General features: G+C 54.8%; 10 protein-coding genes across 10 annotated transcripts; 4 read left to right on the forward strand and 6 right to left on the reverse strand.

The window, feature by feature from the left end:
* Nucleotides 1-15: 15 nt before the first annotated feature.
* CCMA1212_000837 (uncharacterized protein) lies at nt 16-3,081 on the forward strand (the record flags this gene model as incomplete). Its single annotated transcript, XM_073698290.1, has 1 exon — nt 16-3,081. One exon carries the CDS (start codon nt 16-18, stop codon nt 3,079-3,081), a length of 3,066 nt encoding a protein of 1,021 aa, XP_073562886.1.
* A 789-nt stretch (nt 3,082-3,870) lies between these two features.
* Nucleotides 3,871-5,322, reverse strand: CCMA1212_000838 (Casein kinase II subunit alpha; the record flags this gene model as incomplete). Its single annotated transcript, XM_073698291.1, has 6 exons — nt 3,871-3,987; nt 4,051-4,470; nt 4,547-4,741; nt 4,787-5,013; nt 5,128-5,169; nt 5,250-5,322. The coding sequence occupies 6 exons, from the start codon at nt 5,320-5,322 to the stop codon at nt 3,871-3,873; spliced, it is 1,074 nt and encodes a 357-aa protein (XP_073563005.1).
* Nucleotides 5,323-6,343: 1,021 nt separating this feature from the next.
* Nucleotides 6,344-7,736, reverse strand: CCMA1212_000839 (uncharacterized protein; the record flags this gene model as incomplete). The annotated part of the gene is made up of 3 exons (XM_073698292.1): nt 6,344-6,888; nt 7,250-7,373; nt 7,452-7,736. 3 exons carry the CDS (start codon nt 7,734-7,736, stop codon nt 6,344-6,346), a joined length of 954 nt encoding a protein of 317 aa, XP_073563774.1.
* Nucleotides 7,737-8,807: 1,071 nt separating this feature from the next.
* Nucleotides 8,808-9,852, reverse strand: CCMA1212_000840 (uncharacterized protein; the record flags this gene model as incomplete). The annotated part of the gene is made up of 2 exons (XM_073698293.1): nt 8,808-9,307; nt 9,849-9,852. The coding sequence occupies 2 exons, from the start codon at nt 9,850-9,852 to the stop codon at nt 8,808-8,810; spliced, it is 504 nt and encodes a 167-aa protein (XP_073563185.1).
* CCMA1212_000841 (uncharacterized protein) lies at nt 8,853-10,685 on the forward strand (the record flags this gene model as incomplete). The annotated part of the gene is made up of 2 exons (XM_073698294.1): nt 8,853-9,429; nt 9,859-10,685. The coding sequence occupies 2 exons, from the start codon at nt 8,853-8,855 to the stop codon at nt 10,683-10,685; spliced, it is 1,404 nt and encodes a 467-aa protein (XP_073563296.1).
* Nucleotides 10,686-11,733: 1,048 nt separating this feature from the next.
* CCMA1212_000842 (uncharacterized protein) lies at nt 11,734-12,180 on the reverse strand (the record flags this gene model as incomplete). Its single annotated transcript, XM_073698295.1, has 1 exon — nt 11,734-12,180. The coding sequence occupies one exon, from the start codon at nt 12,178-12,180 to the stop codon at nt 11,734-11,736; it is 447 nt and encodes a 148-aa protein (XP_073563186.1).
* Nucleotides 12,181-15,236: 3,056 nt separating this feature from the next.
* On the reverse strand, nt 15,237-18,468 carry CCMA1212_000843 (uncharacterized protein; the record flags this gene model as incomplete). The annotated part of the gene is given in 3 exon segments (XM_073698296.1): nt 15,237-15,345; nt 15,471-16,564; nt 16,580-18,468. The coding sequence occupies 3 exon segments, from the start codon at nt 18,461-18,463 to the stop codon at nt 15,237-15,239; spliced, it is 3,087 nt and encodes a 1,028-aa protein (XP_073563297.1). The 5' UTR covers nt 18,464-18,468.
* Nucleotides 18,469-19,516: 1,048 nt separating this feature from the next.
* Nucleotides 19,517-20,468, forward strand: CCMA1212_000844 (uncharacterized protein; the record flags this gene model as incomplete). The annotated part of the gene is made up of 2 exons (XM_073698297.1): nt 19,517-19,938; nt 20,057-20,468. 2 exons carry the CDS (start codon nt 19,517-19,519, stop codon nt 20,466-20,468), a joined length of 834 nt encoding a protein of 277 aa, XP_073563298.1.
* A 315-nt stretch (nt 20,469-20,783) lies between these two features.
* On the reverse strand, nt 20,784-24,473 carry CCMA1212_000845 (uncharacterized protein; the record flags this gene model as incomplete). Its single annotated transcript, XM_073698298.1, has 3 exons — nt 20,784-20,894; nt 20,967-21,245; nt 21,324-24,473. The coding sequence occupies 3 exons, from the start codon at nt 24,471-24,473 to the stop codon at nt 20,784-20,786; spliced, it is 3,540 nt and encodes a 1,179-aa protein (XP_073563299.1).
* Nucleotides 24,474-24,648: 175 nt separating this feature from the next.
* CCMA1212_000846 (uncharacterized protein) lies at nt 24,649-25,077 on the forward strand (the record flags this gene model as incomplete). The annotated part of the gene is made up of 1 exon (XM_073698299.1): nt 24,649-25,077. The coding sequence occupies one exon, from the start codon at nt 24,649-24,651 to the stop codon at nt 25,075-25,077; it is 429 nt and encodes a 142-aa protein (XP_073563193.1).
* Nucleotides 25,078-27,115: the final 2,038 nt, after the last annotated feature.

Below are 27,115 nucleotides of genomic sequence, written 5' to 3' on the forward strand. Positions count from 1 at the left end.
GAGTCCGGTCTAGCCATGGAACCGCCGGCAAAGCGCCGCCGCATGAGCCAGCTGCTGCTGGACAAGGACAATGCCGACGAAGACGACGACGAGCTTGCCTTTCGGCCGTTCGAGGTCGAGGCTAAGCGAGACCCCGACTACAAGCTCTCTGTCGAGCGAGCCTATGCCGACCAGCGGTTCCAAGCCACCATGGCGCATATCTTTGAGAAGTACGGGCGCGACTTCGAGGGCATCGGCGACGAGATCGATCTTGTGACGGGCGAGATCGTGGTGAACAACGGCCATGTGCGCAACATGCGAGACGAAGGCGACGTCGGAGACGGCCTACGGGGCGATCTGATGGACGGAGAGGACGACGAGGACGAAGGAATCCTGCTGGAGGATCTTTATGGCGACGAGGAAGAGTACGAAGAGGAGGAGACGAGGGAGAAAGGGAAACCTGTCGGCGTTGGAAGAGAGCGAGCGCATAATGGCGACGATGCAGACGACGATGACGACGATGACGACGACGAAGATCGTATAATTCAGGGTCGCCAGGCAACTCGCGACTCACATTCAACGGCCTTGGTGTTGGGGTCATCGTCGAGGAACGCATTACTCGCCCGAACCTCGCCATTTGGCGCGCACAATGCAAACCCCCTGCACTTTGAGCCTCCTACAGAGCTTCCCTTTGCTTCTTCAGCATTCACTTTCGACCGATCACCGTGCGCTTCAGAGCCCTGGGGATTCCCCGGTCAATACGCCGACCCTCTGTGGGATCGACCTGATTTGTTCACAGTCCAGCGGCCACCGAGCCAGCAATTGCCACTCAAACCTAGTCGTTACCATTTTCCTGCGCGAAGCGGCGAAAGCTCAATCTGGGCCCCTGGGTCGAGGTTTCGAGCGGACGAAGAACCTCTCCCATCTGCATTTGCCGCCACATTTGGAAAGCATTTGCTTCCGAAGAGGAAGAAGATTCTTAAGCATCCACTACTGCTCCCTTCTACCAAGCCGAATGAACATGGTGATAGCCGCAAGTCAGAAGCTGAGGAGCAGGATGAAGAGGACGAGGATGTAATCTTGACGGGGAAGAGATCCCGAGAGAACCCAACAGAAGCTACCGGGCATGCCGAAAATCTACGCCAGTCCAACAACTCAGCCGGAGAAGAGGCTGGGGAGAGGGGAGGTGAGGGAACCTCAAGCGACAGCGGCTACAAGTCCGCTCAAAGCACACGGAGGAGCAGAAAGCGGAAACAAAGGGCGGACGACGGATCTATGAGGGACGAGGCCGTCCAACCTCTTGGAATATCGAGAAAGGCTGCCAATTCAAGACCAAAGAGACTTCCGCACAAAGCAAAGAACTCAGACCAAAGGGCACCATCACTTGAGTTGCCCGCTGAAACAAACGGCTGCAGACGCTCTGGACGGATGAGGAAGCAGGTCGAATACTTGAACAAGATTTCTTGGGCTCAGGCCTTGGCAGAGCAAAGGGCTGAAAAGCAAGCCATGTTGCTTCCTGCGTCAGACTCACAGAAGATCGACGGCGAGGACGACGACGAACATGCGGAAATGGGGAGTAGCACTGAATCGAAGTCAACTGATGAGGATCATGCCGCCCTGACAGAATCGGAGCATGACTGTATCCCGGACTCGGCCGCCGATGACGATGACGATGACGATGACGATGACGAGGAAGAGGAAGAAATAGGGGAAGCCGAAGTGGAGGAGGAGGTGGAAGCAGAAAAGGAACAGGAAGAAGGGGATGAATCAGAAGAAAGAGAAGAGGAAGAAAGAGAGGTTTCACCTCCCATCATCGACCTAGCGACTTCACACGAACCCCAGGTTCGCCAATCCCGTATCGCGGAGCGTCGCAGTATTCAGGTACCAGCTGGATTTCCCTTCAAGACGACCGATTCTGGATACCTTCTTTCCGACGACGAGGCTCCCACTAGTCTGTCCAAGCCAAGGAAATCAATTTCGCAGAAGAGGCACGAGGGCGTACTCCCGTTACGAGAGATCCGCAATGTCAAGGCTCAGGCGCAAGCCGAAATCTCTTCGTCGGATGCCGGCAAGGAAGGACGGCAAAATCAATCTGGCAAGAAACGCAGACATAAGGCGGATGCCGTGATTGGCTCGTCCCCCACGGGCAATAAGAGCAGCAGTGGGCATCCTGACGTCCCATCCGAAGACTCCAGCGGCGTGGCTCCTTTGTCCTCGTCTCCCACTCGCTTCCTATCCCGAATCACCCTCAAGGTGTCCCTAGACGACACGCCTCAGCCCTCGGACGCCACGTCAGAGGAAGCCAAGCACCAGCTTGAAGCTATCCAATCTTCAAGCCCAATTGCTCGCGTCAGTGAAGACGCCCTGAAGCCCACAACCTCGAAGCAGAGGAGACGCCAGTCCAGGAAGCCCGTCAGCCCCGTCATCGAGCAACTCAACGCAGCAATCGGCCAGCTAAAACAGCCGGTGGAACACACAGCCCTGCCCACCGTCATTGAAGACAGCTCCCACGAGACATGCGACGATCTCTCTCCCGTCGAACCTCCTTCTCCCGCCAAGGCTTCTCTGCACGATAAGCCGGCTCCTCCGTCACCTAACCGCACACTCTCGTCTCCCGAAGCAGCACCTCGACCATCCACACAATCTCCCTCAAAAGTCCTCCCAGGATCCCCAATCAAATCCCCCACAAAGAAGCCTTCAAAACGTCCTGCCGCCGATGAAACCGAAGAACCTCTACCATCTCAAAGCAACCCGCCCCAAACCCCCCGTCGCCCCCACCGCCGCCTCAAAGTCCCTTCTTCCCGCCACTCCATCCTATCTCTGCTATCCGACGACGAGGACGAGGACGAGGAGATTGACGAGCTGGGCCGCAACCTGGCCGCGATGCCCCTCAGGTTGCAGAGTTCCGTGGCGCAGACGACCGCGCGCAAGGTGTGGAGATCCAGCTCCCGCACCCGCGAGGTGTATCGCACGCCTGTGAAGAAGCGGCCTTCGGAGCCCGTGAGCCCGGGGAGCCTCGTCAAGACGCCTGGAGGCACGCTGAGGGCTTGTGGGGTGGATGGGTATAGGTGCGGACGGGATTTCTGTTTTACTTGTTTGTAAGGGGGGGAGGGGCAGTATAAAGCAGAGTTATGATGGCTATGATGACTTGGAAGAGGGAAACTACTTGGTCGATAATAGTCTAACATATCGGGATGGTAGTCTCGTCAACAATCTTCTTCTCTTTTCTTGCCAAGTGCAAAGGGGGGATCTACAAGAGATAGGAAACGCAGTGGAAAATGGCAATGTATTACCCGCTACCTCATATTAGCTACCCACAAATGAAAACGAAAGAAAACAATCAAAAACAGTGTTCCAAATCATAAAATGAGAAGCGCGTTAAAACCATGCATATATGTTGGGATTCGCTTTCCTCCCCCTCCCTTCCCATCCTCGCCATCCGAGTTTGTCATATGCCCCCCCGAATCTCCCGAAAACGCCGTAGGCCGACTGACTGAATGCTGTCCGAGCTGACGGGACTGATCTGAGTAAGATCGGGGTCCCAGATAATCAAATGAACTGATGAAAAAGTTGGAAGGAGGGCGAGGGGGTAAGTTGGGGGCGGGAGAGGGGGGAATGGAGAGACATTTTTTTTGCTGGCTGTAGTGATTTCCTAACCGCTCGCTTTCTTTCTCATATCCAGCACCCGATATTGTTGGTCACACCTCCCGCATGCATGACATGTAGATTTTTGTCGTTGATCAATTTTTTTTTCTTTTTACCCCTTCATTTTTTCTTTCTTTCTTTCTTTCTTTCTTTCTTTCTTTCTTTTACCCACGACGTTATCTCAGATGGAAATGAGATACTCGAGAGGATCAAAAAGAGGGCAAGGAAAAAAGACGCATTATGAGCTCATGAGGACTTGTAAGGACCTCCGTTGGCACCAATCAGATTTTGCTTGAAAACTTCAGGATCCCGAACAGGGTCGAAGTAAGGATGGGCCTGGGCCTCCTTTGCGGTAAGACGCTCCTGTACATTGGGGGTTAGAAACATGTCTCCAAGCAAGGAGCTTTATCAGGAAAATTCACGAACCTGGTGATCGTAACGCAGCAGCTTGTCGAGGAAATCGATGGCTTCATTGGAGACAAACCGCTGGTTCTCCGATGTGACAAAGCTGTGCCAGGGTTTCTTTTGGAAGCGTCCCAGAATATCGTCATACTGCTGGTCCAACTCGATCTCGTACTTGTCGAGGTAGTCAAAGAGGTCATCCGTGCCAAGAACCTTGGCGATCTTGACCAGCTGATCAGAGTTACTGTTGCCGTGGAAGAAGGGCTCTTTGCGGAAGATCATGGAGGCGAACATGGCGCCGAGACTCCACATGTCGAGGCTGTAGTCGTACTCCTGGAAGTCGACGAGCAGTTCGGGGCCCTTGAAATAGCGAGAAGCCACACGGACATTGTACTCGGTTCCAGGGTGGTAGAATTCAGCCAGACCCCAGTCGATCAGACGAAGCTATCATGTCAGGTCAGTCAGTGGCGGTTCATCCTGGGTGTTGTGAGAAAAAGCAGGGGTGGCAGTGCGGCGGTACCTTTCTGTTCTCATGATCGATCATAACGTTATGAGGTTTGACGTCTCGGTGCATGATTCCCTTGCTGTGGCAGTAGTCCAGAGCCTTGAGCAGCTCGAGAATGTAGAACCGCACATCCAGGTCGTTGAACTTGGGGTACAGGCTTCGAAAGTCGGTGTTGTTGACGTACTCGAATATGAGGGAAGGCGTCTTGCTCTGTGACACGCCAGACGCAATTCCGCGTTGTTCTCGTCAGCTCACGACACGAATGAGGAGATAGAAGGTAGGTATGGCATGTCGGCCACTGACCTGCGAGTCCCTAACGACATCAAGCAGCGCAACAACGTTGGGCCCGCCGGCCAAGTTCTGCAGGATCTTGATCTCCCTCTTGATCTTCTTCTTCTTGACGGGCTTGAGGACCTTGATAACGCACTTCTGGTAGTTGACAACGTTGATGCCCTCGAACACCTCGGAGTACTTGCCACGGCCTAGGGTTGCGCAAATCCCGGGTTAACCACGCGTCCCTGATGCCCAGCAAACAAGCGCACAAGAACAAGGGGAGCAAGCGCATAGACGAGCGGGACGCAACACGCAACACATACCAATCTTGCGGACGACCTCGTAGTTCTCGAGAACCCCCCAGCCTGTGATACGCCCAATGGGTTAGTCCGCAGCCTCCTCACGTGCATGTTTGGATGGGATTCAAAGGGCAGGATCTCCGCACTGATGTTGACGCTGTCGTAGTCCCAGTAGCTGCGGGGCATGTTCTGGTTGACGTCGGCGTAGACGCGCGCCATCTTGGCAGGTCTTTGGTCGCGGGTCGGCGACGCAGACGGAGATGGCGGATGGAAGGACGGCGGGAGGGCGGAAGGAAACGATGCTGGCGATGCGTCTGGGCGAGGCGCTGGTCCAAGACTTCTGGCGACGAAGGGACGTGAGAATCAGTTGCAGAGGTGGGATGTGCCGCCCGGGCCACGGCTCCACTGTTTGGCGCCAGCTGCGAGCCCCCATTGGCCGCCGCGCTTATCGCTTAGCCGGTTTTTTTGCTGGGCAGCAGACAGCCCGCTGAGTCAGGAAAAGGTGCTGGGCGATACTGACGGAGCTGTAGCTTGCAACAACCAGCCCTTCTGTAAGAACTCCATCGCCACATGTGAACGAGCTGGATCGCATGCATTCGTCTTGTAGGGAGCAGGGGCATCGTATACCAGCTGCCTTACATGGGGCCATCATTCAGTGGGAAAAAAAAAAAAAAAAAAAAAAAACTTGGCGCGTCGAATCACAAGTCATTTGCTTCGTTATTTGGGTATCTCATTACAGATCGCAGTGCCATCCATTCCTTTCGATCCAGTAACATGCTATGATTCATCCTTCCCATCCATAACCTCGAAATATCATCGGGCTCATCATTCATTGATATCCTGACAAACATCAATACCTGCCTCGCTTAAATATCATGTTAGTTCAGACACACAACCAAATGATCAACGAAACAAGTGAATAGACCGCGTAGTCTCAGAGAGAAGATTAAAAGAGTTCGTCACGCCGCTATTGTCAGCCCTCCCCAGGTTTGGTCATTGGTTCTTCGGGCCTCCATGCGCGATCTGACTAAGGATGACGATACAAATGTTCTCATCACGATGCGGTAAGGGCCGGGGTGGGAGATGAAACAAGTGAGTACCTACTTTTTGAGCTGCCATGGGATCGCATCAAGCTGCAAATCTGCTCGAAATGCAGTACCTTCTAGTTGTAGCGGAAACAAACAGGCGGCTCGCCATGAGCCAGAGAACAAAGCCCCATGAGTGCCCCAGATGGTCGGCTTCAGTCGTAGTCGAGAGAATCGAGCCCTGCTTCGACCACGTCCCATGTTCGCTTCCGCAAGTCCGGCTTGGATTCCTGCTTGGCCGCCTTTGACTTCTTCCTCTTCCTCTTCTTGCCTTGAGAGCCAACGGCGCCGCTTGAGTCCTGTGCCGAGGCAGTCCCTATGCCATTCGCGGAGGCATCTTGTGACAGCTCTGGCGCTTTGGATTCGGCTTGCTTTTCCTGTTGCCGGCGGAGCTCTCGAAGTTCGGAGTGGCGGAAGATGGCAATCTGCTCGTCGGTAAGGGTTCTTTTGACACCATCTTCATAGTATCCAAGGCCGTCATCTTCTTCCTCGTCCCACCAGTCCTCGCATGGTTGAGCCTCGGGGGTCTCCTGTGGCGGAAGACTGGTGAAAGTATGACCAAAGTCAGCGGCAGCCTGGCTTGAGAAGTGACTTTGCTGAAATGCCAGCAACTCGTCGCCTGTTATCTGCGGTATCTGGAATGGGAGCTCGTCAACAGCCGACATCGTCACGCGCTCCTGCAGGCTAGGAGGTGGTTGGTCTAGGCAGCTGAAATGGCGGGATTATCAAAAAGACGTCCTGGGTCACGTGCTCCGGAATGCCGCCCAGCAACCGAATGAATCGTGGGCGTCGGCGCCACGTCTATGCCAAAGAAAAGAGGTAGGAAATGGAAATGAAGATAAGAGAAGAAGAGGAAAGGGTTGAACAGTGCCAGTTGGCTTTTTTGCCGGTCATTTTTACTGGGCTTGATGCTGTTGTGGTGCAATACCAGCCAGGCCATCGTCATCTCAGTCTAGGTAGACCGGAGCAACGCCAATGCACTCTCAAACGCCCGCACAACCTCTTCGTCTTATCATGCCATTAGCATTAGGCCAAGCAAGATGCATGTCGATGATACTCACGATGCTGCTGCCTCTGGGCCATCTTTTCCTCGGCGATGTTGACAAAACGCTGCCGAGTCTGCAGACGCTTCACCGCTCGCTCATCGTCGTAAGCTGAGGCAGCCGAAGACCATACTTGAAAATACTGCATAAGAAAAAGAGCGTTTCCCCTTGGTCAGAAGGCATTGTAATGGAACCAGTGAGATTGAACGGCTTGTCGTACCTTGGCAAGACTTTCGGCCTCTTTGAGGATTTCTCGCTCCTGCTCGTCCGCCTCCACCAGCGCCTTCTCGTACCGCGCTTCAAAATCATCCCAATCAAACGGCCCAAGAATGCCGGGACCATTGGGCGTCAACCCGCCATTCTGCTGCTCCTCAGGCTCAGGCGTCTGAACCCGTGCCTGGCGAGGCCTGTCGAAATCCAGCACGGCTGTCTCGTCCTTGACGTCCTCCTTCGTCCCATAGACGGGGAGGCTATCCGCGCCATTTGGCGATTTTGATGAGGCCATGGGGAGAGGCTGACGATGCTCCGTTGCGGGCGGTGGAGCGGGAGTGATGATCCTTGCGCCTTGTCGTGGTCGCTCTGGCAGGTCGTGCGTGGCTGCGAAGGGGCGCAAAAGGGGGCTTGTTGAAGCTTCGGTATTGGCTCCCCCCGTCTTTGCTGGGAGGGAGACTGAATCAGGGCGGAGCCGGTCCGGCGAGGCGACTTGCAAGCTTGTTTGTGTCGCGATTTCTGTGAGGCCGCCACCAGAGTGGACGCGCGTGTGGCCGGGCCGTTTCGAGTTGAATCAATCGGATCTCGCCAACCGAACAAAGATTGGATGGTCGGAAACAGAAGACTGGCAATAGGCGCAGCGATGTCGCAACTCCCGCCCAGTGAAGAGATGCCGCTAGCTGCCGCAATCGACGTCAGTCTGAACGATTCACAGGAACGCTTGGATGAACAGAGGTTGTTTCCAGGCAGCAGAAGCTTCATCTTCCAGTCCATTCGATGTCTGGTTGAATCAGGACAATGAATGACAGATAAATGGATCGGCTGTTTGTATGTACCTAGGCGCAGTCTCTCAGTGCAGGCACCGGCCGATAGTTACAGTGGATGCAGGCCGCTGAAAGCTTTCACGGCAGCGGCACCTCCCACTTAAACGGCGCTAGCAGTGGAGAGCCACAGCAGCCGCCTCCCTTATTAGCCTTCCAGGTTCCAGCACTCGAGGCTCGTTATCGCACTGGACCCCGTGATCTCATTTGCTCAACCTCTGCCCTTGACATCCATGTAGGCAGTCATCTGTTCATCCATCTCATCTCTCTCTTCTTTATTTCTTTCTCTGTCACTCTCACTCATATACACCTCCCTGTCTTATAAATCGACGGGCCCATCGAAACCTCGAGAAACAGTTGCCCCTGCTCGCTCGCTTCTTCCGCCGTCTCTGTCCCGGAGCCTCTTTCGGAGCCTCACGTCACTCTTCATCCCATCCTCCATGCCGACATCTCGTCTCTGCATCCCGCCATCCACCTAAGACTCACTGTTCCCTACCTTACTTTACCTGATCTTACATACCAATCTGCGCGCTCCTCTCAGGCTTTTATAAAATCTCCTTTGGCGAGAAACCGCCAAGCTGGCCTCCGACATGGAATGCGACATCTGCCACCGCCCGCACGACGCCCAGCGCCGTCCGTTCCTGTGCGCCGTAGACGCCCGGAACAAGATCTACGACGGCCGCATGAAGCACCTGCAAGTCGTGCTCGAGAGCGACGCGCTCAAGGCGCAGATCAACGATCTCCTGGAGGGCTCCCGGCCAAGCAAGCACACCTGGGACGAGGCCGTCGCTCGCACGCAGGCCGCGGAGCACAAGACGGACGAGATCCTGGCCGCCGCCGATAAGCTGCGCGACGAGATCAAGGCCGCCCGAGACGAGATCCAGGCCCGGAAGGCGGCGCTCGCTCGCCGGAGGTCCGATCTGGCTTCCGTCTCGGCCGGGCTGGCGGAACGGAGGGCCAAGCAGCTCAAGGACGTGGAGAAGTCGACTCAGATGCTCCGGTTTCGATGGTCGCAAACCGCTGAGGACACGGCGTCTACTCGGACCTTCCTATGTACGGAGGCCGTCCGGCTCTACGGTCTCAAACGGGTGGCGAAGAAGGGCATCACGGGGCGCTACGAATATAGTCTCGGCAGGATTCCCATTGTCGATCTAACCAGTATGGACTGTGAGTCTTTCCCATGTTTCCCAAGCTTCCTTTTGCTCCCCAATTCCCCCGCTTCCCTTCCCTGTCCGTGTCTATATAAAAAAGAGTAGGAAATAGGAGAGTTATATACTAGAAGAAAAATGAAAAGAAGGAAAAAGAGAAAGGCAAGGAAAAAAAGAGAGGTATATACAAGACAAAGATGAAAAGGAAAGCAAGGAAAAAAGAGAGATATATACAAGACAAAAGATGAAAAGAGAAGGAAGGAAAAAAAGAGAGCTATTTACTGGAGAAGATGATAGAGGATGAAAGAAAAGCAAAGAAGAGAAGATGAGAAAGAAGAAGAAAGATGACAGGAGAGAAATAAAGACACGAACAGAGAAGAGAGGAAGAAGATGAAGAGCCCAAAGCAAAAACCAACCCGCGTCAGGAAACATGCTAACTCATTCCCAGCCCTTGAGCCCGAGGTCATATCCACCTCTCTCTCCCACATCGCCCACGTAATCGTCCTTGTCTCCCATTACCTTTCCATCCGCCTTCCTGCCGAGATCACCCTCCCTCACCGCGACTACCCCCGACCAACCATGTTCACCATCCAAAACTCCTACCGCCACGGCGATGTCACGTTCCCCGGTACCCTCGTGACCGCCCCCCTCTCCGACACCCCCTTTTCCAACCACGTCCCTCGACCTCGACCTCTCTTCGTGGACAAGCCTTTGACGCAGCTGTCCAAAGAGGATCCCTCCGCCTACTCTCTGTTCCTCGAAGGCGCCACGTTGCTCGCCTATGATGTCGCCTGGCTTTGCTGTTCGCAAGGCGTCAATATTGGCGACAGGACCTCCTTTGAGGACATCTGCAACATGGGCCGGAACATGTATAGTCTGTTGATGAACAACCAGTCGTCGGCCGCTGCCAAACAGTATTCGATTGGCGCGCCAGGAGGTGATGGCGACGACGGTCCAGGCTGGATCGGACGCTTCGCCCACGGCTCAACCTTCTACTTCCTGGCCGGCGACGAAGGAACCCAATTGATCAAGTCCTTCAAGCTCCCCAACCCCTTGAAACTCGCCGATAAGCTGAAGAAGAAGCTTCTCGGAGACGCGCCCGCGCCCGATTGGGAGGTCCTTGGCGATGATGAATGGAAGGACGAAGGCTCGGCTGGCAACGGGGCGTTTGATCCAAGGGCTGCGGGAAGCAGGAATGGTGGCGGTCTTTTTGACGGAAAGGACTCGCCGAGGACTAGCAATTCGAATGGGTGGATGAAGGTCAAGAGCAGATGATTGTAGACTCTAGACCAGCATGAAATGAGAATATTTTTCCCACCCAAGAGTTCCTTGCGCTGCTGTGATGTGATTGTCTCCGTGTTGGCTTGGCCGCGTTTTTGATTTGTGCAGCGTATTGCTTGACCATTTTATGTCCAAGCTTCTTTTCTTTTTCTTTCTTTTTTTCTTTTTCTTCTTTTTTCTTTTCGGTAAATTGTATTTGATGGTTGCCAGCATCCCTTTTGGAGCTTGGATCTGAACATTTTATGTTCATTTCTTGAAGCCAACACTTTTCTTTCTGGAGCATCACAGGTGGACAGTTTATGTTCACGTTCTTCTTCTGCGTGCCGCCCTTTTCTTTTTGAGGCGGCAAAAGTGGTTGTCGAACATTTTATGTTCGAACTTGTTGTATCTTTGTAGTTGTAGTTGTAGTTGTATTTGTAGTTGTTGTTTGTTTGCCGGGGGATGGTTATCATCAGAGTGTATGTGATCCCCAGCAAACTTGTCCGAATGAAGATCTGCTTTTGCGTCTTCATGATTCGGACGAGAGAGAGAAACAGTTGTAAGTCAGACAGGCCATTTCTGATTCGTAGAGTATGTACTCGTTCGTATTCATTTGTTGGTCCTGCTGTATGCTTCTCTTTCTTTCAAGATGAGCATGCTTGTGGATATGGAGATGTTCCTTTTCGTGCATTGCTCGGCGACTTGGTGTTTTCCATGGGTCGGTCATGGTTTGCTCCCAATTCGAGAGATTCATTTCCCTCCCGTTTGGGGCCAGTCCAATATGAATCCGTTTGATCCACAAAGGAGGGCATCCAGACACTGTTTCCCCCCCATGTTCTTGGATGATGGATTCGTTTCAAAGGTTTTGGTAGAGGTCGCCGACAGCCTGCTCCTAATTCGTGAGATTCGTTTGCCTCACGTTTGGGGCCAGTCCTTGCGGAGGGCGAGCTGCGACATGTGACCCCTAGAATTGTTGTTTTTTCCTTGCAGCGTGTGTGTGTGCGTGTGTAAGGTAGTCCTTGATCGGTGAAAGTGTTCCATCCAAGAGGCAGCACGTGGCTTGTTACCAATTCGAGAGGTTGGTTTTCCTCCCGTTTGGTGCCGGTCCTGACGGAGGGCAGCCACGGCTGAGTGTTTTCCAAGTCGCAAGGCGTGAAGTTTTGGTTCGTGCCTTGTTTTTGGGCTCCAAGCTAGAGGTGCTGGTGGGCATCGGACCTATATGAGAAGTGGTTCCGCTCAACTCAATGGTGAAGACGATGATCCGTGATTGAGAGTTGGATCGTAATCTGAGATTGTCTCCTTTGAGGATCGGTTCGAGTCTGAGGTCGATGTCCACCACCGCGTGGGTTTCGGAAAGGCGATGAGAATCTGGATTCGATCGCTTTCGGAATTCGCGAGAGTGTTTCTCGGAGATACCGCTGGGCGAAATTGATCGCAAAGAGATTGACAAAGATGGACCGTGTGCGCGGCGGCTTGAAATGGTTGAGTCTTGTCGCCGCGCGGTGCCCATGGTAGCGGTATCTCCCGAGATGCGCCAAGAGACCAGAAGGAGATGATCATGATGAAGATAGATGTCGGTGTCCTCTGGTCTCTGGCAGCTCTGAGTTTGATGAAGTCCCCGTTTTGCGTGCGTCGTGTCATGATGATTGGTTTCGACGCACCATTGAAAATCGCCGCGCAGGTGAGTCAAGATTTGATGTAAGTGCGCGATGATTCTCTGTGTTTGGGAGGATCAGATAGCAAGTGACTATTGGTGATTGATGCAGTCTCTGATCACTCCCAAGTTCCCCGTTTGATTGCGTTTGCAGGAGGATCAGAAAGCGAACGGTAGTTGCTGCCCCTGACCTCTCCCAAGTTCCCCAATGTTGTGCGTCAAAGAGCAAAATAACAAATCGACTGTGATGCTCTTTGACGCATGTGCTTTCCCCAAAGCTGTGCGTCAAGGGCGTGAAAAGTGATGGTTGGTTTGGCCCTCGACACGAGGGACATTGGAATCTGGCATAGCTAGCGATGAATATGATTTGCGTGTCCCCGTTCGCTATCATGCGCTCGATTCCAATGTCCCGGTCCCGGGAGCAAGATGATGGTCGGATCACAGCTGCATAAACTTGCGTCTGTGCAACGGCCATGTAGCATGGTTGAGTCTGGTCTGGTCTGGTCTGGTCTGATGCGGTGTGGTGTGGTTTGTTTGAAGGAGTACTGTGTTTGAAGGAGTACTCGGCTCGAATGGAGTACTCCGTATGGAGATGTGCTCCGTTCGAAGTGGCTGTTTGTGTGGAGGTCCAGCCGGAATAATATCCAGTTGGAGGTTGTTTGTATGTGGACAACTTCAGAGGAAGTTATCAGTTGTGTGATGGAGGACTTTGTGGAAGTGGTAGTTGTTTGTTTGATGAAGTCCTCCATATGAAGTAGTAGTTTGTCTGTTTGAAGATACTGCTATGTTGATAGCAGTTCTTGCTGTGTGACCGAATCGTGACCGAACCAGATGTTGACCAAACCCAAAGACCCTCCCATATCCTGCCCCCAGGACATGTGTCGTTGTCGAATTCTAGACTGTATTGTTCGAATCGACAATAACAGAGTGGCAGGCAGGGAAGCAGAGCAGAGCTGAAGCGAAGGTAGTTGTTGGTTGGTTTTTTCGCTCTGCTCCCCTGCCCGCGATGCTGACTGAACGTGTTTTGTGCCGAGCACACGTCGTAAAGGCGTAGGTTGTCGACGTGGCTCGGCATCATTGCAAGTCGGAGTGTGCGAGCGAAATGAGGGAGAGTGAATAGTGTTTGTTCGCGTCGCTCCTCCGACTTGTCGCAATGATCCCCGAAATTTGGTGTGTCCAAAATGTCGAACTGGTGTAAACTGTTGTCGACATTTTCGGACTCTCCTGGGAAAGGCGACTCGCGACTGATGACTGCTGAATCATGAAGAATCATCCGTGCCCAAGTAGATATAGCCGCGCCTTTCCCAAGAAACAAAGAAAAATGTATGGTTCCCATCATACCGTGTCATGGTGTTGACACTTGGACAAAGCGATCGCAACAACAACAAAAAGAGACTCGAACAAGAAGAGTGTCGTACAGATATATGTCGTCGTCGTCGTCGAAATCGCTTGTCCAAAAAAAAAAAAAAAAAAAAAAAGANAAAAAAAAAAAAAAAAAAGAAAAAGAAATATAAAAGGCAATATAAGGCTCTCTCAATGGTCCATAAAGAAAAATGCCACGTCAAATACATATCCTCACAATATGTATCCAACAAAGGGCCAAAGTAAGCAAAACGGTCGGCGGACGACTGAAAGAGTGAAGTCGTATCCGCGTTCCAAGTCCCTGACAGAAGACATTTTTTTGCCCAGGTGCCCAAAAACCATATCGAGAGAGCCTCAAGCTCCGCTGCTTTTTTTCTTTTCTCCCAGTCGCTTTTCGAATCTCATCGTGTGTCCAAAATGAAGAATATTCAGACACGATTTGAGCTCAGCTCCCAAGAAATAAGAAAAGGAGTGATTCGACCTGCGCAATAACCAAGATTTGTCGAAAATGTCGGATAACCAAAGAGAACCGGAACTCCAACAGGCGAAAGGAAAAAGGAACTCTAACAGGCGAAAGGAAAAAAGAAGAAGAAGAAAAAGATAAAAAGCAGTCGTAGAGCTCGTAATTGCCGTATCATCTCGTATCATCATCGTTCATCGAACATTAAAGATTAATATTAGAAATTAAAAATTAATCGTTCGGAAAAGAAAAAAAAAGATCCATCAAAAGGGAAAAGAGCAAAAGGATATGAGCCACCACGCTCGTCCTTCATCGCTCGTCCGCGTTGCCCAAACGCTGGACTCCCCGCCGAGCCTCACTCTCTCGGATCGCCCTCATAACGGCAGGCGATGCGATCGTCACGGTGGCCGGTGCCTCGTCAGCGGCATCCGCTCCGCCGTCGACATCCGCTCCATCACCCGTGAGGGTTCGGAGGGACTGCGGAGATCGAAGCTGGGCATCTCTCTCCGCTGCCTCTGGCGAGCGAATCTGAACCGAAGACTTCTCCGGGCGCCTCGCGTGAAAGAGGGAAACAGGTTGTTGGCGCCTCCTCATGATGTTGCGCAGGTCCCTTGCCAGGGCTTCCTTCACGGCCTCTGGGTCGGGCTTCTTGACTGGCTGCGGCAACGGGGTCACGGGTGCGGGAGTCGCGGGCAGGATGGTGTTCCCGCCGGGGAAGAAAAGCCCCCCTACCTTGATAGGCGCGACGTCAACCTGAACCACTCTCTTCGGCTCGGGGGTCACAACGATTTCCGGAATGTTGGCTGGGGCCGGAGTCTCGGTCGCGGGTGGCTGCTCTTCAGCAACCTCCTCTCCAGGGGCCAGGGTGGCCTTGTCGTCGTCGGGGGACTCAGAACTGCCCGCCTGGGGCTGGTCCTCTGGAGTTGGCTCTTGCGCCTCTGCGACTGGCTCCGGCCCGGGCACAACAGGGTCGGCTGGGGCTTGCTCCTCCGTTGAAGGTTCGTCAGCGGCGCCTTGGGTGGTAGGATTGCCCTCGCTCGTCCGGAAAAGGTCGTTGAGCGACCGGTTGGTGGCGCCAGCGCCCGCCATCTCAGGCGGGAATGCCCACAGGGGAGTGGGTTCGATCTGCTGGCGGAGATCGAAGAGATCGTTCAACGATAGATTGGTGGAAGTAGCACCACCGGGGACGTCGGCCATGCCTGGCGGGAACGCCCACAGAGGAGTGGGTTCGATCTGCTGGCGGAGATCGAAGAGATCGTTCAACGATAGATTGGTGGAAGTAGCACCACCGGGGACGTCGGCCATGCCTGGCGGGAACGCCCACAGAGGAGCGTCCTCGTTGTCAGAGGCAGGCGATGGCGACCGAGAAAGGTTGCCGGGTGCTATTCCGAGCAGAGCGCAAATCATCTCCTCCTCGAGGGACGATCCAGGGGAAATACCCGGCCGGATCTCCGCTTCGCGATGAGGCGTGGATGGCCTCGACGGGACCTGCGGGGGCAAGCCGTCGTCGGACCATGCGCTCTGCTCTCTCCAATCTTCTTCACCTTCTCCCGTAAAGACAAAGGGCCATCGCGGGGGCGAGGCGCTCTGCGGGGAGTCCGGAGCAGCATCCGGAACAATGTCGTCGACGTCGGGGGTTGGCTCTTCGGGTTGCGCGCTCTCGGTGACGGGGATCACCTCGATGGCGGGGGAAATTGGCCCGTTGAGTTCCGTCGGGTTGCTGGTGGGAGGGACTGGCTCCTCCGGCTCTGCCATGTCCACGACAGTGACAGGCGGGATCGCCTCCTCCGGCTCGGCCATCTCCACGATCGAGGATGGGGGAACCGGCTCCTCGGGCTCTACCATGTCTACGACGACAGTGGCAGGGGGGATTGGCCCTTGGGGCACCACCATTGCGCCATCTTCGCTTGAAGGCTGCTGCTCCATGGTGACATCGCCGCCGACATGCAAAGTAAGAGTCAACCGAGCCAAAGCTGCGGTTAGGGACTCTACCTCGGGGTCGGCCGCGGCGCCGTTCAGATCCAAGGACGCCATTTCCTCGTCCAGGCCAGAATCCCGAAGGATGCCCAGACCGAAGAATTCCGAGATTGGCGAGTCCTGGATGGTGTCTGAGTCGTCGTCGAACGAATCAAAAGGTGCAGGCCGGGCAAAAGCCACGTCCTGCATCACTTCGTCGTCGTCGTAGGCGTCGGCGCCAGGGAACGAAACAACGACATCGTCGGGAACGGAGCTGAGGAATGATGCAAACGCCTCGAAATCGTCGTCATTCACAAAGCTGGCCTCCGGTCCGTCGGTGTCGGCGAGAAGGTTGTCGATCTGGTGATCGAGAAGGTCGGGGTCCATGCTGGCATACTCGTTGTCCAGGTACGGCAGCATGTCAGCGTCTGATGAGAGGCCCATCTCCAAGTCGATCCCGTCCTACTGGGCCTCGACAAGGATCTGGGCGCCCTCGACAACAGGCGACAAGGCCATACATCCGCGGGTTTCATCGTGGACGCCAGGAGCCTGACCAGCAGGGGACCATGGCGCCACAACTTCCAATGGCAGGATGGGTACCGGTGAACTGGGGTTGCCAGATGGGAATACGAGCCGCGGTACCAAAAGGTCGACGTCAGCCATCTCAACGTCGAATTCCACCTCAATTGAGGCCTCGTTCTTCGTGGAACCTTCACCTTCCGCCTCAACTGAGACCTCGGGTTCCTCGGTTTGGGCTGAGTCGATGATCATCAGCACGCCGTCACCTTCACCTTCCACCTCAGTTGAGGCCTCGGGTTCCTCGGTGCGGTCTGTGTCGATGACCATGGGCATGCCGTCTCCTTCCACCTCAGGTGAGGCTTCCGGTTCCTGAGCTGCTTGGGGTACCTTGGCGGCTGACATGGCCTCGCCCTCCACCTCAATTGAGGCCTCGGGCTCGTAGGCCGGGGCGCGCACGAACAGCGAGCTTTCACCCTCCTCCTCTGGTGAGGTCTCGGGTTCCTGAGCTGGGCCTTCACCTTCCTCCTCATGTGAGGTCTCCGGTTCCTCGGCCATGAAGCCGTCTCCCTCCTTCTCGAAAGCGAATTCGGGTTCCTGGGCGTGGCTGTCCGTGCATCCCTGTAGCGGGCCTTCACCCTCCTCCTCAGGTGAGGACTTGGGTTCCTCGGCTGGGAAGCTTTCACCTTCCTCCTCATCTTCGTGCGAGGACTCGGGTTCCTGGGCCTCCAGGCTATCAATACACAGCGGGCCTTCACCCGCCTCCTCCGCAGAGGACTTGGGTTCCTCGGCCGAGCTTTCACCTTCCTCCTCATCTTCGTGCGAGCACTCGGGTTCCTGGGCTCTGCTGTCTTCGGCACCTTCCAGCAAGCCATTGCCTTCCGCCTCAGGTGAGACCTCGGGCTCCGGTGCCTTGGGGCCGGCTCCGACCAGACCTTCACCCTTGGACTCCTTCTGGTCCGCAGGTTCCTCGGTCTCCGTTGATTTGCTGGCAGTCGTGGCGTCGTCGGCGACGGGATCCGACCCGGGAACAGCAGTGGGCCAAGCAGAGGACTGGACCGCCGGAGCGGCAGCCTCCCTTGACTGAGGCACTGGTTCGCTGTCGGATGGTGTCGGCGTCGGATCGCTCAGCTGCTCAGCTGCGATCTTCGCTTGTTCCTTTGCTGCCCTGACCTCGGCGAGCTTCTGTCGGGCCCATTCCCTGATTCGGCGGTTCTCGGCCACCTGGTTAGGGTCGTAGGGCTCCCGAGGGGTGGGCCGCTCGGTTCGCCACCACTGGACTTCGACTACTCTCGGATTGTACTTCAAATACTCATCGCGATAGTAGTCGAAGTCGGGAAACATGCGGCGGTAAACTCGGTCGCCCCAAGACCTGGGCGTCATGGGCGAGTAGCATTCGACGACATAATCCGTAAGGTCGAATTCGAACTCCATGGCGTGATGGATTCGGCGGATGATGGCGTTGGCGACAAGACGAAGAACCTCCTTCAGGCCGGCCCAGATTGTCAAGACAACGAAGGGCGAGGCCATCAGGAACCACGCGAGAAATGTGCAGTCAATCGCGAGATCGACTTCACGACGTAGGTCAGCCGTCGCCGACGCCCAGGGCTTCCAGTACCGAAGCAGCGAAAGCCAAGACGCGACGGCGACGAAAAAGTTCTTGTCCGGGGCGAATGCTACGACAAGCGACAGGTAGGCAAAGACCGCGGGCCATAGGGCAATGGCCACGTTCGTAAGCACCCACACGATAAAAAGGAAGGCCCAGATGGGCAGGAAGAGGTTGATATCCGCAAGCGAGGCGTGCTTGGGAAGGGGAACGAGGGTAAAGATGGTTGAGAACTTCATCTTGTCTGTCAGTGGTGTGAGGTCGTTCGTTGGTGTGTGCGTTGGTGCTTGTTGATGATGATGGTGGTGGTGATGATGATGATGGAAACTGGAGAAAGAGAGAGAAGCGAGGGAAGAGAAGAGCTTGGGGGGCGGGGGGGTTTATTGTTTTTTCTAGCTAGGCACCCGTGCGCACATGACCTCGCTTCGTTCTGACCAATTGAGCGAGTTTCTGAGGTTCTCACCTTGTTTTCGTGGGCGGGAGTGTTCGCCAGCTGGCGAGTCGACAGGGCCGAAGCAGGGCATTGCCTCACTTTTTTCTCACTTTTGGGGCCCCGTTGACAGGTGCCAGCCCTGAAAGTGAGACGGCCACAACAATATTATCCGAGTTGGCAGCCAGGCGGCGTGCACGCGTCACGCGTTCGTGGGTGGTGGTGAAGTTTTGCGTGGGATCGCAATGGCACGGCTCCCCTCGAGGGCTTGGTGTTTTGGTCCTCTACGGCGACACCCCGGGCCGCTCAGCACCACCACAACTGGATCAAAAGCAGGAAAAGTCGAGGCAGGCTCCTTACTTATATACCTATGCGCATGCGCTCGCCGTTTGCTATTTTTTTCTGATATAAGCCGCATTCTTTCGCAGTGTTCCTCGTGATGCCGTCCAGTCGTGCCGTCTAAAGCAGCGACATGTCGTTGAATCAAGCTCGCATCTGTGTCACTGCCCCCCCACTCCCCTAGTCAGCCAGCTCCTGTCGCGCAGATACAAGCTCCCGCTACTGGCCAGTCACTAACTGAGTTTGTACATCCAGGACAGGGGTCACAGTGAGGGGCAGCGCCTGCCGCTCCTTAGTCTGTCTGTGCTTGCTCTCCGCCAGCTGCAGCTCCTCCTAACAGCCATCAGTATTACCCAAAAAAGTGAAGACACAGAATCATCACAGGACCGACAATTGACAAACTCGTCATCTGGCTAGCATTGCACTCACTTCCCCTTCAGCTTCCTATATACCCGCTGCCACTTGCATTCACGGCCTCAAGTCACGCCTCCCGCTCAGCTTCGATTCACCGCCGCCGCCCGCCATGGAAGAATCATCGCCATCCGCCGCCGCGGCTGTCCGTCCGCTGCGCATCATCGCCGTCGCGTCCTTCGTCCCGTCCTTCGCCCTGAGCATCGCCCACGGCGTCCTGTCGCATAAGGCCGTTCCGGCTGTCGGCCTGGTGCCCCAAGCCGTCTCCGTCGCCACCTCGATCGCGCTCCTCCGCTCCAGCGCCAGCGCCAGCGGCCAAAGCGCCGAGCCCGACGTCGAGTCCATCGACTCTGCCGGCCGCAGCACCTTTTCCGTCCGCGCCTTTCTCACGCATCCCATCACCGTCTTTGTCCACGATGTCCTTCTTGCTGCTGCCATCATGGTCGTCCTCGTCTTCACCTGGACCCATCACGGCCGCTCTGCTTCGCTCAGTATGCTGGCTGCTTATGCTACGCTGCCTCTCTTGACGAGCTTGTATGTACATGTACTGCTGCTGTCCCCCCACGCCCCTCTGAAGATGATGGATGCGGATGCCCGCATTCGGCTCCTTGCATGCTGTGGCTTGAAGATTTAATTAACGTGCGCCGCGCAGCTTCTGCCACCTCCTCGCCGCGGCCCTGGCCGTCTACCAAGGGCTCGCTATTCACGGCCTCTTACAGTGGGTTGCCTGGCAGATCCTTCCTCCAAGTTGCCCCAACTGCGAGCACCACCTGCGGCCCACCTCACTGCCCGAGATCCCCTGGTTCCAGAGCATCAAGAGTTTGAACTTGGGTCTAAGATTCCCGTGGCGCCCTAGTGATGACGCGCCCTTGCTCGCCCCGTTACTGGCGGAAGACGACCCTGAGCGCTACCGCGACGACCCTGAAGACGACGAGACCACGTCGCAGCCCCAGGCAGTCGAGGTGCGACCGAAGAGGACTCGTAAGACCAAAGCCACTCCCGCACCATCTGACGAGGCCTCGGAGACCGACCAGCTTGGGGACTCGTCTGTGAGAGCTGACTAACTGGGGTCAAGGACAACTGTTTTGATACCGACAAAAGCCTTGCTCTGCGGTAGAATCTGCTCGAAAGACTGCGATCAATACTCCCGGGGTCGCTGTCACGTCAATTTCATCTGCAACTATGCCTACGCTGCACACGCCATTTGCCTCACGCGTCTTATTTCTTTCTCAATGGGAAACATCTTGGGGCGCAAGTCGTTTAAAGGAGTTGCTATTATCTTATCGTATATTTAGACTAGCCACCGTCATTACATCATTAGACCGTCGTCGTTTGCTAGAGAATACATGATATCCGTTCCTTGCCTGAGCCACAATTGCTTATACTTCAGTCTCGACTCCGGCTTCCTTGCTCTTGTGATCGAGCATGCCGCTAACACTGTTTTCAACCTTGTCCACCTGATGCTTCATCCACTTCGCCGTCCGAGGCGCCTACACCAGCAGTTAGCTTTTATCCATACCATGAATGTTGTTGACCTTCTTTTCTTCTGCCGCATGTCTTACCTTCCACTGCATAAGACCTCGGTGCTGTCTGTGCAGAGCTTTGTCTCTCCGCTTATAGTCTCGTACTTGGTCTATGGGACCCTGCTTGTGGTCGGGACTGCCATCGGGGACATACTCGTGCTCATCGGAGCTATCGCTGTCACTCGATACTTCCTCGTCCACAATTCCCGCGGCCTTCTCCATCTCATCGTCCCCAAGAGTGTCTCTTGCAGCATCGATGACTTCCACAACGTCTTGCAGTTGCTCGCTACTGTTGGCCCATTTGGAGTGCGCGGCGCCCTATCAAACAATGTCAATGAAACTCTCTTGTCGTTGTTTCGGGGAGCACAAAGGGTAGTTGGAGTGATGTCAACTTACCATTCCTGGCCAGAATGCGACTTTGAGCTGGAGAGTCCCGATCCTTTCGCCACACTGATCCAAGCAGCACGATGTAGCTCTGTTGTAATCGCCCTTCCAGATTGGCAGCTCCAGCGTCGTCTCTTCTCCGTCCGCAATGTCTTTCAGCCAGAACACGCTGAAAGCAACAACCTCCTTGCTCAAAACTTTCTTGTCTTTGAAGGCAATGGACAAGCAGCTGCCGTATCTCGTCTGCACGGCAAGGTTGAGCGGCCGCTCTCTGCTCGCAGCCCAAGTGGCCTCGCCTGATCCTCGAGGGTACATTTTGGCGGAACTAATGTCAGTTTTGAGCTTCAGTTTCGCATGTCGCAAATCGTCAGGGCAGTCTGGGCTCGTTGCAACGGGCTGCACGTTGACTGTGCCATACTGCCAGCCGAGGAGGCTGCGCGGGGCCTGAAGCTGGACGCTGCGCCAGACCATGGACAGTCGAATCTTTCCACAGCCGATGCCTCCAGAAATGGGCCAGAACCCATTCCTCTGCGAGCGATTCTTGAACACTTCGCGCAGAGGCAGATGGACGATACCCAGCAACGGGTCATCCTCGTGCGTCCTCGCATCCCTCACGGCGACGTAGACTTCGCAGGACTTCCAGTCTCGAATGAAGCGCTCGCAGTTTGCGTTGAAGAAGGGCTTCGTGTTCTGGGGCTTGGTTCGCGTTCTGTAGGTCTTCTTATGATTGATGATTACGGTGCAGTAGGCGCTCGGCAGGCCTTCCCCAGTCTCCTCGTCGCTCGCATTTCCATCCTTGTCGTTCGGATTCTTGCTCAACTGCTGAATCTCGAGCCCCGTGATATTGTGAATTTGTAAGCTAAAGATGCCGCTTGGGTATCCGTCAGGCGGCGGTGCCGAAATGATCATGGCATCTTGTTCCGACTTCATCTCCTGCATCTTCAGCTGCTCCAGCTCTCCATTGTCGTGATCAGTTGATGACTCTTTCAGCATGGCTTCTCGGAGCTTGCGGTCGCAGCTCTTGCTGACTTTTTCTTCAAGCTGCTCCATCGATCTGACCTCCGGATCATGAGTCTGCTGCTCGAATTGGCATTGTTGGATCCTGGCTTTTGAGAAGTATCCAACGCTCCACTCGAGCTTCCCGGGCATGTCGTCTCCAGATTTGAGTGCTCGGAAGCCATCCGTACGGTGCCACATGTGCCCGTTGGACTCTTCCCTTTGCATCAGGTCTTTGAGATCCACCTCAACCCGCCCGAGGTCGTCATCCGCCGTGAACCGGTCAGAGTCCCAAAGCTGGATGCGCAGTTTCTCGTCAATGTTGAGCTCTTCGGGGGTAACCAACATAAAGCATGTCTCGTCCCAATACGGTTCCATTTCGGCCTGTAGAATGCGTGTGCTCCAGAGCACCTTGCCAAACTTGGCCCATCCAACAGACACGTATGGATCTGAACCGGAATTTTTGACGAGTGGCATGCCGGAATCTCCCATCTTGAAGTCGTACCCACGCTTGATGTGGACCATGACAACACCCTTTGCGTACGTGTCCTTCTTGAAATCATCGCCGGCAAGCAATTCCTTGAGATTCAGTGTGAGACTCTTCGGTGCGACATATTGCGCCATTGCCGCATCGACAGCTGACTGCACGAAGTTGCTAATGAACGGCACGTCCATGATGTTCAGCCCATGCTTGCTCAGAGGAACACAGCTCAAGTCGACTTTTGGCTGGCCGAGAAGTGTCAGGGTACACAGATCGAAAAAGGGAGGATCAGGGGTCAGCTGGAGACGCAGCCTCACGGTGCCCACTGCGCCTTGCAAATCAACCCAAACGGGAACCTTGATGTTTCCAGGAAGGTAAAAGGCCAAGTAGAGATGCATGTCTTTGCTTCGCTCTTTGAAGGATTTGCTGGTCGATCGTGTCCTGTAGGCGAAAGCAACCTCCAGGTTGATGAAGTCACCTTCCTCCGCCTCCATGCCCCGTGAAATAGATTGGTCGCTTTCGCTGTCCGCATCTTCCCCTCCAAGGCTTGTATTGCTGCGACGCTTTTGGTCTTGATCGGACATGACCTTCCCGTCCTCACCGACAGCCTGGGCAGCCGCTCCAGTGGGCAGCCACCGGATGCCGAGGATGCGCATCGACTCGCTGCCTTGTCCTATGTCCTCGACGCTGACCATGCGCACCATCTTTGGCAAGGAAGCCTGCATGACATCCTCCAGCATATCTGCCAGGCTGGCGAAAAGGTCGGGGTTGATGAGCGGCCACACGGAGCTGAGCAAGGAATTGAGCCACAAGGTTGTCTCTCTTTCGTGCTTCTCGGCCTGCTGCTCCATCTGCCGACGCTGGGAGCGCCAGATCTCGTCCTGGATGGCGTCGTCCACTTTCTTCGCTGTCCAGTCTCTTACACCGAAAATCAAGGCACAGAATGCACCTGCGCCCGCAGCGACCAGGGCAAGCCATGGCAGCGTCCTTTGGGCGGCAGTCTTCCATCCCTGATCTTGATGGGCGTCTATAAGCATCACCTCGCGGATCATGAAGGTCACCACAAAGATGCCGCATGCACCAGCCAGCGAAACGACAAACCCGCGGTTGCTTGCGCGACAGACTTCCTGGCGCAGGAAATCGAGATCGGGCGGCGGGAACTGGTTCATCAATGCATGATGCTTCTCTTGCGAATGGCCTTGTTCTTTGCGAAGCTCAGTCTCGGACTTGTCCTTTTCTTCGAGTCCCGAGGTTCTTTTCGACTGTTCAAAGGGATCTTCGTTGACGTCCAGTTCTTTCAGGGCACTGTCTGTGAAGTCGTGAATCTTGATCGGTAGATGAGTGACCGGATCAGTAACCTCACGCTCGGCCCTTTCTTTCTTGGATTTTTTCTTCTTCAACTTTTGTGGACTGAGTGTTTCGGGGTCGAATTCTGAGGTGTCCTGGATAGGGTTGTCGCTCTCTGACTGAGACGCTTCCGCTTCGCCTTCCTCATACTGACTTCGATCGTCCCCGGGATGACTCTGGCATGGCTGTTCATCGACAGCATCTGCATCACCCTCTAACGCATTCTGTTGTCTCTCCTCTCTCTCCTCCTTGTACTTGCCAATGGTCGGGATCGGGTGTCGTTCGCTGTATGGAGCTTCGTAGTGCCGGGCATGTTCGACGTCTTCCCTGCCAGCCATAGTGAAGGAAGCTTGCAAGTGATCAAACCACGTGTGTACACATTGAACAGGATTCAAAGACGGATAAGGTCCTCATTCTACTACTAAGGAAGTTGTTCAAATGAAAGCCTTTATTATAGCGATCGAATTCACTTGTCTGGCCTGGCCAACAAATTCCTTGATGACGGCAGCGACGATGGCCCATCGTTCGATCTGGGCTGGGGATTATCACAACTACGTCATGCGCGTCCAAACACGGGCCAACCCCACACGGCAGCACGGTGTTGGACTGGGCAGGTGCGCTGCGGCATCGCATTTCATTACGTTGGCCGCGCTGCTCAGTGGCCACTGCCGAGACACCCAGAAAAAAGACAGCGAACGGCGATTGGCCTTTACGCGACGTTTTGCTTGCAACGGAACGTCATTCATTCATGCGCAGCTTCACTTCCAGGCTGTGCGACTGCACTCTGCCATGCAATTCGACCAGGATCGCCCGTGTGGTAGCAATGGAGCATCAAGCAGTGCCAGGTCGCTTCGCGAAGCACCAAAAAGGGACACCAACCGCCACTTGTCGCCCCTACGAAAGGAATTGCACTCGGCAAAGGCCAGCTGTGGCATGCCCTAGCCCGTCTGATGTGCATGCTCGCCGCCGCAAAAGGAGGCCGTTTTCGCGCGGCGTCGATGCTGCCCTGATCGTCCTCGAATCGACAGGCATTCCTACTCGAACGGTATCAGCGTTGTGGAACCTGTCAGGACCGGTTAGACGAGCTGCAGGTCTGACGGCGGTCCAGGAGTTTGTTGCTTCCAGGTTATTCAATTGACGTCGAATGAGCTCCAACGAGCATCGGGCCGTGTTTTGCTTTCTGCCGCACGAGGGCGTGACGCTTCTCGTCCTTGAATTCTCCTACACGCTATTTGTCGTCCTTGCATTCTCCTACACGCTATATCCGGTCCTGTGTGCTTCGTATTCGGGTTGCCAATTAGGGGCAGGGGCTGCTCGATTTGTGGCCTGCAGTCGTAGCAATTCGCAGCATTTCGGCGGTCGAAGCGCTTGGGAAGAAGGCCGGTTGTTCAAGATTCGCAAACCATAGAAGCAGGTTGATTTAGAGCATGCGAAAGGCATTGTTTTATAGCCAAACTGCTGGATCCCGCCACGTGAGAGATTCGCAGAAAAATCGTACGATTCTTTCATCATCGTACGAATGTTGCCTCAGATGTCTCGATGCTACGTCTGCCAATGCAAACAGCCGCCTCTAATGCTGGCAAGGCCTTGCAGGGCCCAAAACCACCGACAACATAGGGGCTCTCAAACGCTCGGATGGATGGGGCCGCAGGAGCTGGGCTAAAAATCTACGGGGTCGAAAGAGGACAAGGCCGAAGCGAAGCCATACCCAAAACATCTTCGTCCAGGTTCTGTGCGCGAAAGTGGCAGGGCGTCCATCTATCACGACCGCGAATGTTTTAGGTTGCTATTGCTGCTCGTTTCAGTTGGAAGTAAGGTAATATTACTACTACTGAGGTTAGTTTCTGTGAAGACCGCCCTCTCCAGCAAGGCGAGACGAACAGCAAGGAGGAAAAGAAACTTGGCAGATCCTGGCTAAAGTCTGGCATCAGAGGCCAGTCACAATCAATACCGAGTTAGGCCGCACAGACGCAAGATGTCAAATAAGGTACCTACTACTGTACTTAGGATACTGGCTAGGTATGGGTACTCATGGGGAAGGGATACCGGGAGCCGCCAAGCTGGGACACACCAAACAATTGAAAGCGAGCACTCTAAAATCCGGTTGTTTGATTGGAAGGATTTTTGACAAGCAGATGAAGATACGGCTAGATTGTTCCGTTATACTCACTGCCAATTGCGGAAGCCAGCCAGCCCTCTCAATGATCCTCCAGATCCTGCTCTGATATCGTCAACCAACAAGTCTGGAGTTTATTCGCCAAAGCAAGCTCATTCCGGGTGGACGGGCTTGGCGAGAATCCCATAGGCCGGAAAAAGAGGCATTGCCGTTACAGCATTGACACATGGTTCGATTTGACAGCTGGGTCATCCGTCCAACAGCCGATATCACCAGACACGCTGCTTGGTGTTTGGCCAAAAACAGCAGATCGAGTTGCTGCAGAGCAAGCCAGCCTCGTGGCACGTCCCTTCCGCACAGAAGCTTGTCCTGCACACCAGACGAGACAGGGGTCGCGAAAGCCATTTTAGCTGTCCGTCACCGTGCAGCTTGGCTCAGGGGACACAAATCGAATCGCTTGTTGGCCAGCCATCTGGCGTTTTAAGCGCCGAGCCCCGGGCCCGTTGCCTCTTTGGGCCTGGCATCGCGCCTTGCCGGACCCTGGCGCTCTGCGGCAGACCAGTCACAGCGCATCTGGGGCCTCCACGACAGATGCGAGGACACAGATGGGCGGCGGCTTCGGTGTGATGGCTGATGTTCTCGACGGCTCGTCCAACTATTTATGGGATAACCAGCAGCAGCTGGAGGCATAGCAGCGTCCCAGGAGCGGGGGAACCTGGATGGCGGGCATTTAGAGCCTGCAGGTGACGTGAAGTCAGCGTCCAATCCAGGTACAGCTCGGGCATCGTTTGTGGTCTGGTGTTTCTTTGACCGGCCTGCATCTTGACCCATTACATACTTGTACCACCGGGGCTGTCCGTTCTG

Source organism: Trichoderma ghanense (genome assembly GCF_004382785.1).
Source record: "Trichoderma ghanense strain CCMA-1212 chromosome Unknown scaffold_0, whole genome shotgun sequence".
Taxonomy (NCBI): Eukaryota; Fungi; Ascomycota; class Sordariomycetes; order Hypocreales; family Hypocreaceae; genus Trichoderma; species Trichoderma ghanense.